The sequence below is a fragment of the Beta vulgaris genome, chromosome 1 (assembly GCF_026745355.1).
Source record: "Beta vulgaris subsp. vulgaris cultivar EL10 chromosome 1, EL10.2, whole genome shotgun sequence".
Lineage (NCBI taxonomy): Eukaryota > Viridiplantae > Streptophyta > Magnoliopsida > Caryophyllales > Amaranthaceae > Beta > Beta vulgaris.
In genome coordinates, this window is record NC_079202.1 from 62,736,857 (window position 1) to 62,747,032 (window position 10,176).

General features: G+C 30.1%; 1 protein-coding gene and 1 long non-coding RNA gene across 2 annotated transcripts; one reads left to right on the forward strand and one right to left on the reverse strand.

The window, feature by feature from the left end:
• Nucleotides 1-2,178: 2,178 nt before the first annotated feature.
• On the forward strand, nucleotides 2,179-6,782 carry LOC104896641 (chaperone protein dnaJ 8, chloroplastic). The gene is made up of 3 exons (XM_010683432.4): nucleotides 2,179-2,546; nucleotides 2,727-2,804; nucleotides 6,443-6,782. The coding sequence occupies exons 1-3, from the start codon at nucleotides 2,337-2,339 to the stop codon at nucleotides 6,569-6,571; spliced, it is 417 nt and encodes a 138-aa protein (XP_010681734.2). The 5' UTR covers nucleotides 2,179-2,336; the 3' UTR covers nucleotides 6,572-6,782.
• Nucleotides 6,783-7,081: 299 nt separating this feature from the next.
• On the reverse strand, nucleotides 7,082-8,586 carry LOC125496895 (uncharacterized). Its single transcript, XR_007273299.2, has 2 exons — nucleotides 8,444-8,586; nucleotides 7,082-7,522 (listed from the first exon to the last, which is right to left on the reverse strand). It is a non-coding gene; the product is annotated as an uncharacterized LOC125496895 (long non-coding RNA).
• Nucleotides 8,587-10,176: the final 1,590 nt, after the last annotated feature.

Below are 10,176 nucleotides of genomic sequence, written 5' to 3' on the forward strand. Positions count from 1 at the left end.
AATGGTAAGTTTTATCAATATTAATATTGTTTACTATTAGTTAGCAACTGTGCCGTAAATAATATGATTGTAAAACAATTCCATTTGTTGAGTTAAACTTACCAAATTTATAAGATTGTAATTGATCCATTGTACACGTGGCACTAAAAGAATAAGAATAAGTATAGTGATGACATGTGGCAAAATGAGCATTAGCTTGACACATAAGCCAATTGAACCTTGTTTTATATATATATATATAGATGCACATAGTTGAACTTGTAGGGTACTAATACAAAAGCATTTTATATATGTGTCATATGTGTGTCAAGTGACTATGAAAAGTTAATAAACATTATAATTTATCCAAAATTACTTTACTCTTCCTTGCCAACCTATAAGAATTGTGAAACACTAGTACACTACTAAAAGTGTCGTGTGTGTCCTAACTTGAACTTTGAAGGACTTGTTGTATTTCATGTTTCAATGTTAGAAAAAAAAAATTGTTATGAGAAACTTTTCAACAATAATACTACTTTTGTATTTTTTTAGTTGCATCATTTGTTTTCACATTTGAGAAGACGATTTTTTAAATGTTAATATCTCTTGTTGGATGTAAATAAAAATTATAAAAATTTGATATTTGAAATCCTCGCATTGAGACAAATCTAACAAGACTCCACTTAACTATTTTTTTTCTTATATAATAATGCGAGATAGCTTAACAAAGTTGGTTGATAAATAGTGCCACAAAATCAAATAATACAACTAAAAAAATACAGAGATAATAATAAATAAAGACGATAAACATTAAATGCTTGTTTAAGTACCTCTCCATGTATACTAATTACTCTTTAAGATGTTAATAAAAAGATTTCATTATTCTTAATTAACTTATAGAGAATTAGTTTGCTTGGCAAACGAAAGAAACATCGTCGTATGTTATCAAGTCAAATATCTAAGATCGTGTGTATAATTAGTTATATTGTCTCTTTCAATATGTCTCCTTCTTGACATTGATCCAAATTCCAAATGATCTATTTAAAGAACTTAACATCTCTCCCCACCAACTAGCATCTTTAAAGTATATATACATATAAAATATCCATTATGTAAATCCTATTTATTAATTTGTTATATAAAATATACGATTCTTCACAATTAGACCTTACTCTTGATTCAGCCATACAAAAAATATCAACATGACTTAACCTTAGTTGTTTTCTTATATTGATGGCAAAGTCTTTTTGTAGTTTATAAAATAGATATTATGTAGTATTTTGTTTAATTTATTTCGACTCGTTTCACAAAAGAAAAAGAAAGTCTAGATAAGGTTAAGAATTTACTTTCACATTTTCAAAGTAGTTGCAATTCTTAAATTGGTTATAATATTAGTTTATTGAAAAAGAAATCACGTGAGTTTTTTTTTTTTTTCTCTATATATGCTCTCCTTAAAACTTGTATCTCCTCACACTACAACTATTTTGAAAAAAAAGTTCGTATAAACTAAATTGTATCACAATAAAGATAATCTCAATTATATATGACAATAAATAGGAAACATCAAAAATTTTGAAAAAGAAAAATAAAATAAAATTTAGGCTAATGACTAACTACTTCACTCAAATGAAAAAATGGGTAAAAAAAGAGAAAAAAGTATCATTTTTAAATTGAATAATAATTTTTAGAAAAAACAAAATGCAAAAACAATTCTTCTACACAATTTTCTATACGTTTTCACATGCGTATAAGGCTGGTATAAATAATTCAAACTCAATTAAACAAAGATTTTTTTGCTAAATGCAACCATTTAAAATTGTCACTTTTTTAATTGCAGTCCTTTCATTTCAATATCTTCAATTGCAGCCTCAAACAAACCAAATTCTTTTAAGTTGCAGGCCAAAAGACGTGAAAATAAATTGGATTTGAACTGCAACTTAAAAAAATTTGATTTATTTGAAGCTGCAATTGAAGAGATTGAAATTAAAGAACTGCAATTAACCAAGTGTCACCTTAAAGAACTTCATTTGACAAAAGATCCTTGAACAAAATACAATTTAATCATTATATTTGGACATCTCAGATATATGGAATTTGGCCTTTGGAATGCAAAAAACAAGAGGTCACTCTTATGCCAAGCGGCCCACTTATAAATACTTATCCTCTATTGCTTTAGTACAAAAAAGACCCCATCTTATTTATCCACTTCACCTATTTTGAAGAATTAAAAACTATATAGTATAATTTTAAAAACCCCAATAATTATACCAATAACACATATAAAAACACCAAGAAAAACAATACCTTTCCCCCCAACTTTGATAGCAACCAAAACACCTTACAGAAAAACTAAGAAGATGATGAGAAATGGAAATGGAGGATTGAAAGGATTACAAAGAGCTGGTTTTTTAACATCTTCGTCGTCGTCGTCGTCTTCTTCTCGTCGTCGGAGCATTCATTTTCCGGTGAAGTGTTTATCAGACTTCAATGATTATGCAGTTTTGGGTCTTTCTCCTTTTGCTTCTAAGACTGATGTTAAGTTTGCCTACAAAAGATTAGCTTTGAAGGTTATATAAACAAATCCCCTGTTTTTCCTCTGTTTTTTCTCTGTTATTTCCTCTGTTTTTTCTCTGTTTTTCTCTGTTTTTTCTCTGTTTTTTCTCTGTTTTTTCCTCTGTTTTTCTCTGTTTTTAGTTCCATTTAATTGGTTAATTCTCTGAAAATGGAAGATTTTTTTGTTGTTGCAGTATCACCCAGATGTGATCAGAGGAGATCATGTTGCTGAAAAACATAAAATGTTTCGGGATATTAAATCTGCATATGAGGTACTACTGAAATTTTTTTCATTATTGTTGAAAATTTTATTGTTTCTGTTTTTTTTTATTAATTAGAAAATAAATATTTTAGATGATTGGTGATATATTTTATTATTCATTTGGGCGGTGATGAGATGACTGAATAAAAATATTATTATTTGTGGATCTATGAGATTGAGCATAGTACAAATTTGGTTGGTGCAAAAAGGTCACGATTGAGTTAAGATTAGGCAATCATTGTAGAGGTGTTCATATCAACTCGTTTTACATTTATGTGAAATCATATTTGGTGATTTAAGATAGTTTTAGGACTTGTTCTACTCGACATAAAACAATTGAATTACATTGAACTAAATTAAATTACAATTAATAGAAATGATAATTGTAGCTGAACTGATTGTAACTGAATTGAGTTGAATCGAACTAATTATAACTGAACTGAATTGAACTGAAGATAAGACGGGGAGAACAAATTCTAATTAGTTGTTTATAAATGTAGTTGTTGAATTTAATTGTACACTAAAGTTTAAGTAAAAGTATAACTAGTGAGAAAAAAATGCATTAGTTTTCTTTTTATATTAGCATAAACGTCAGTTTCTTGAATTAGATTATATGATTAAAAAGAAAAAAAGTTCACCAAAATATTATAATAAAAAGAAGAATGAAAGGGACTTTCTATTAAATTGATACTTAGTTGAGCTTGATGTAATTTTGTTTCAGCTTTTCTTATAGCTACTTCCAATAGGACTTTGGTTATGATATAGTAGTATAATAAACAAGGAGGTGTATACTAAAATTATTTCTTAGATGTGGACATAGCATAAAAGTCTATTGATGACTTGATATAGACAAATTAGTTTAATTCCATGTATTAACATTTTCCTAAAAAGTACAATTTTTTGCTAAAATTTTACATGTTTATCAGAAATAACTATACATAATCTATCAAGCCAATTCATAGTCATTTTTATAAAATGTACGTGTTGCAAATAAAGGGAAAAAATAAAAACAGAAGAAGCTAATGACTCTAATTAGAAGAAAATTGGTCTATATGGTAAATCAAAAGATAGTCTAAATTAAAGAGAGAAACAAATAATCTTTTGGATTTTTTCTAGTATTTATATTTGATAACTTATGGATCTTACTAATATAAAAAAAAAAAGAAAAAAAAAAGAATATAAAGATGTAGTATCTTTAACACTGAACTGAACTGATTGCAACTGAATTAAACTGAATTGAATTAAATTATAACTAATAATAATAATAACAATAATAATAATAATCATAATTATAATAAATAAATAAATAAATTAGGAATCAAAATTGATTGAAACTGAATTGAATTAAATTGATTGTAGCTGAACTAAATTAAATTAAATTGAACTGAAAATAAATAGAGAAAAACGAGCATTAAATTATAATTTTCCAAGTGACGTATGCGGACGGATAATTGAAAAGTACTAAAAAGGACAATAGAATGCCCCACTATTGTCGATTTGATGAAAGATGCTATGATGCTTCTTCCATTTTTTTTCTTTTTTTTTGAGGATCGAATGAATGACAGATTGCTGCTCATCTTATCTATGCTTGAGGATAATATTCTTAAATCAACGGGCCAGATTTTCTCATATTTTCTTTTTCATGCTTGTTCTATTCGGTATAAAATAAATGAACTCTTGATTGTAACTAAACTAAACTGAATTGTATTAAATAATACTCCTAAATAATAGTAATAATAATAAATAAATTAGAAACTGAACTAAAATGAAATGAACTAAAAATAAGTTGGGAAGAACATACACTTACTGTAGAAAAATATTTCTATACAATAATGTAACAAGGGACGATAAAACACTAATAGTTAGTGGATATATGTCTAACAATAATTATTAATTTGTTTTAAAAAATAACGATCAGCGTTTTATTACCCCTTTACATGTAACGTTTATATAGCTCCTTAAACATGTACTCTATTATTGTTGGTAGTTGGTATTGTAAGAGACCGCCTACTTTTAGTTCAAGATTAAGTACGGCCCAAATTCAATATTCTGATTAGAACATATCACCTTTTTTTTAACATAGTGATTAGTTTAATTTATTTTGTAAATTTTTATATTTTTAGAGCTAACTCAAGCATTTTCTAGTAAATTATCATAATTGACGTAACATAGTTGGCAACAATCATGTGAAATATGTATGACAACTGATAGTATCACAAAAATAAGGTGGTATGAGATTGATTTGTAAACCCCAACTCGAATAGAACCTTATACGATTCTTTCAACTTAAATGGGCCCCATTGTTGGGCTTTAACCTCTGCCCAATCATGTTCTTATTAGGCTTTTCTGGGTCCTAAATCTGGAATGCAATTTCTAGTTCTTCTTGTAGTTTTTTTTTCTATTTTATAGAAGTATTAATTCTTTCTTTGTCTTTTTATATTGAGGATCTTTTTGTTGTCTTTCCCATTTGAAGTGAGTTCTTTGCTAACATATTATATTGTTAGAACATCTATAGTTAAATGTGTTCGTTGTTAATATCTGATATTTGCGTTTCGATGTTGTGGCGTAATGAAACGTAGTTAGTTAGAAGGAAATCACGAAAAGATGTTATAGAGCGCTCACTCCAAGTAGAGCGACCGAACAAAATGGGCAGGGAATAGAATTGCGAACGAATTCTACCCTGCAGCTTGAGGAGCGCTAGCTCCGGTTCGTCAGTATTCTGACGAATTGATTCGTTTTGCGAATGGGTGTTTGTCTTTTTGTCTGAATGGTTGCGTGCTTTCAGGATTTTCTTCTGTAAATCTTCTAAGGTATATATATATGAAGATGTCACATATTGGAATGGGTTAGATTTATTCACAAACTTGCCTAAGGAGATTCATTTCTAGATTTCTCTCCTTGTTCAAAGTAAAACACATCCTTCAAACACATTGTAGTGAATGAAGTTTGTCTTCCACCAAACTTCATTGAACCTTCTTCGTATCTCACAGGAGTTTACCGTGAACCTTGTTGATCATAGTGGGTCGGTAAAATTCTTGTAGCGAAGCGTATTATTATGTGCTTGGAAGTACCATCCGGTTTCCCACAAGATACTCATACTACTTATACATATAACATATATTAATCAGGCAATCGTAACAAATCAAGCACTTCATCCGCACATAATATATTTCGATTGTTTGATTTATTAGCGCCTACAATATATATTCTTAACAGATGGCCCTTTTATATGATTCTGTTAGTAACATAAATTATTAAAGTGTATTAAGATCCCTATTGTTTTGGAGTTTGTCTTGTAAGAGACCGCTTACTTTTAAATTAAAATTAGGCAATGGTAAGCCCAATACTAAAAAGAGAATTAGCCCAATAGTTACTAGGTTAATTTCTTTCGATGGCTAGTTTAATCGATTTAGTTATTAGGTCTATTTTTATATTAAAATTAGACCGTTTCTTTTAATTATTTTTGATCGTTCTATTATGTAAATTATTTTCCACATACAAATCCTCTTGACTTATGTAATTGAATTTCACGATTGTTATACGACAATTAGTGGGCCTTAAATTTTTGGCAAAACATGATAAAATAATAACATATTAGAGGTGAATTTAATTTAGTTTTCTCTTACATATTTTCTTCTAATGATGCAGACTCTAATGCGTAAGTTTGAAGAAGAAGAACAATTGCAGACAATGCAAGATAATGGTGACTACGATGAGTGGGATGAGTGGATGGGATTTGAAGGAGGAGTTCCTGCTACTTATCATCATTCTTACTAAACTTCTAGCTTCATTTAATTTGTAAAGTTCATCTCTTTTTTTTTTCTTTTTTTCAGTTGCTACTATTACTGTATCAGTGTACATAGATGTTACTTTTCATTATCCTGAATCCTGATATCCAAATAAAAAATAAATAGTAAACTGAAAGAAGATGAAAAAATTGTAAAATGTTGATACTTGTTCTCTTTTAATAACTTGTGCTTTTAGTAAACATAGTGTCGATAAGGAGAATCATGTGGGAGCTCAATGACTGGAGCTCTCACCTCCCAACCTCAAGTCGGGAGTTCGACTCTCATTAACCCCTCATGACTGATGATTTATGAGAGTTGAGCCTACTTGACCACTTAATTACCGACTCAAAAAAAAAAAATTGTGTCGATAAGATCGAGACATGACATGATCACATCAAAATTCACCAAAAACAAAACCCACGAAGACGATATTTCCTCCGTTTTCTTCGACTGTACAACGTTCACACTTTGACGGGACATAATAATTTATACACAAAGATAAACATAGTCATATAAAATCTTATTTAATTTATGTCAATATGGAGTTTTTTAATATCTCATTTGCAACATTAATTAAGTTAAAAAAGCATCGAAGAATTACAACGAAGGGTACACGTCCAAAAAATGGACTTTATTTGTTTTACTTTGGGAGGAAATTCATATCTTACCATTTTTACTAAAAAAAAACAATAAACCCTAATTAATCCATTTCAATTACTTCATGAGAGAAAGATTAATTAACAAACAACGGGTTTATTGCCATTAGTAAAATAAATAATGCAACCCTTAGCAGGAGCCACGCAACAACTGCATGAAGGAGCAAGCTTTTTAAGTCCTGTTGATGGACATGTCATGTAATCCAAATCAGCGAAGCAAATTCGGGGACAGATTTTCGCACCCACCTCTTTCACATTTCCAATTCCTAGCATCAATATCAATCCTGCATATATGCCAATTACCAATCATTTCACTCTTCAATTATACTTCCTTTCGCCCTTAATAAATTTCTTATTTTTCCGATGCACGTATGTCAATGTGCATTTTGTATCGTTAATATTTTTAATTATATATTAGTAAAATTGTGTATAGAAGTTTGATTTTCCAAATGTACGCAATAAGATGAATCAAATAAGACTTTATATGACTATGTTTTATCTTATAGTAGTATATTGGAATTAATTTTTTTGACGAGTTTCTTTACCTATAAATAGCGCGTAAATTAGAAATGAGAAATTTATTAAGAGACGAATGGAGTAATTTGTTTAATATCTATCTAACTATTAACATAGTTCGAGGACGGTGGACTACATTATTTAAGAATATTTTTTTAAAATAAGGTAAGGACAAACTTAAAGTTGATCATTTTGGCCCGGCCCGTTTTTTAAACGGGTTTTGGGCAGAATTTTTGGCCCGTGACTGGCCCTAGCCCGGTCCCGTCCGAACTTTCTTTGCTTTGGCGGGTTTTGAGCACAAAATTTTTGCCCTTCTCCACCAATAATGGGCAATTTTTTTAGGCGCGGTCTGGCTCGACCCATGATCACCTCTCGAGAAACATTGACAAATGGGGGAACAAAGGGGATCCCACCTTGCCTCGGGTGAGAATTGATCCCGAGACCTCTTGAAATCGGGAGAAAAGGTCAAACTACTAGGTTATCCCTCACTCTCGTACATTATTTAAGCACTGGAGTGGTAAAATTGAAGGTATAGCAGAGATGAAGAGGTATCCACCGACCACCATTGTCGTTGTTGTTTGAGACTTAGGAAGCTTGAAGTTGTTATAGTAGATGAGATAAGTTTGGACATGAAAGAGATTAAGAACACTGATAATGAAAATGTACTACTGAGTAATAAATAAACTTACCAAAAACCAAGATAAGAGCTGCAACGTTAAACTTCTTCACCTCCATTACTGCACTTCTTGATAAAAATTGTACAATTAAATTGTTTGTATGCTGTTATTGTCAAATAATATATTGAATATATTGATGAAGGCAGAAATTTGTATGTATTTATAGGCGGAATTGCATGCCAAATTTCCAATAGTGGTAGCCTCCCCCAGTTGCAACTTATTCCACAAGTCAAATTTTAAGACGAGTGCTTAACTTATTAATCACTCCATCCGTTTCAAAATATAAGTCATGCGGGATGTTCGAGGTCGAATTCTCAATATATTTTGATAGAAAATTTTAAAAAATAATGTTATTATAGTATTTCTCAAGACGAATCCAATGATATAATTTTTGTTTATTATATTATGAGAGGTATTTGTGGTCAAAGTAAATTTTCGTATAGCCTAAATACCTTATATTTTGAAGAGAAAGGGAAGGAGTATTAACTTTTCTCAAGTCATCAATTTCGGTCTTCAATCATACACATGCAACATCTATATATAAATGGGATTGTCTGATGTGTATTGTTTTGACTTAAATGCATTTGAACTGTTGCTGATTTTTTAAGTTGCGTAAAAAAGCAAACATTTTATTTAAAATAGAGCGGGAGAAGTATAATTCAAACTAACACAAACATCATTGACGTAGGAAGGTTAGCGGATAAGTTCAACAAAAGAGCCTGAAATGATTTCTACTAATCGGGCTTATGGAGTCCGATTGCTTATTATGATACCTTTCTGGAAGCCGAACGGGCCAACGAGTCAAACTCACTGCTATGCTGTGATCTACAGGGCTTTTAAGCCATCCGAGTTCGTTTAAGGCCCGAAATCAGCATTTTAATTATTTCTGGATTTTATTATTTCCTTAATTTCGTATTAGGATTTATGTTAAGTCTTTAAACATTATTAGGTCATTATTGGGAGGCAGTTTTTGACTTTTAATAATATCACAGAGTTCCTACTCTTTTCAGGTGAATTCCGAATTTCTACATATTTATCGCTTGTAAATCTGTTCATTCTTGATCGAGATTAGCGCTTGTTTTCTCCATATTTTCCGACTGCGTCAATCATACTCCATCTATACATAATTATACTGTTAAAAATAATAATTAAAAATAACAATGGTTTCCTGATAATTAAAGCACCAACTTTCCAATCTAAATGCTTCAACATTCATTAAAGATGCAACATCAAGTTAAAATTGAAGAATTACAACGAAGGATACACGTCCAAAACATGGACTTTATTTGGTTTATATCCTACTTAATCCATTATAATTACTTGATGAGAGAAATAAGATTAACAAACAATGGGTTTATTGTCATTGGTAAAATAAAGGATGCAACCCTTAGCAGGAGCCATGCAACAACTGCACGAAGGAGCAAGCTTTTGATGTCCCGTTGATGGACATGTCATGTAATCCAAATTATCGTAGCAAATTTGGGGACAAATTTTCGCATCCACCTCTTTCACATTTCCAATTCCAAGCATCAATGTTAATCCTGCATTAATATTTGCCAATTGCCAATCATTTCACTTTTAAATTCTAATTATTAATATCCATCTAGCGATTAGAACATTAGATAGTTCGAGAGCGGCCGTATTAATATTATTTTATGTACTCTCTTCATTTAATAATATAGTATTCATTTTCCTTTTGAGTGTTACAGTGTTTGTTTATTTTTATAGAATTCATATTTTTTTCA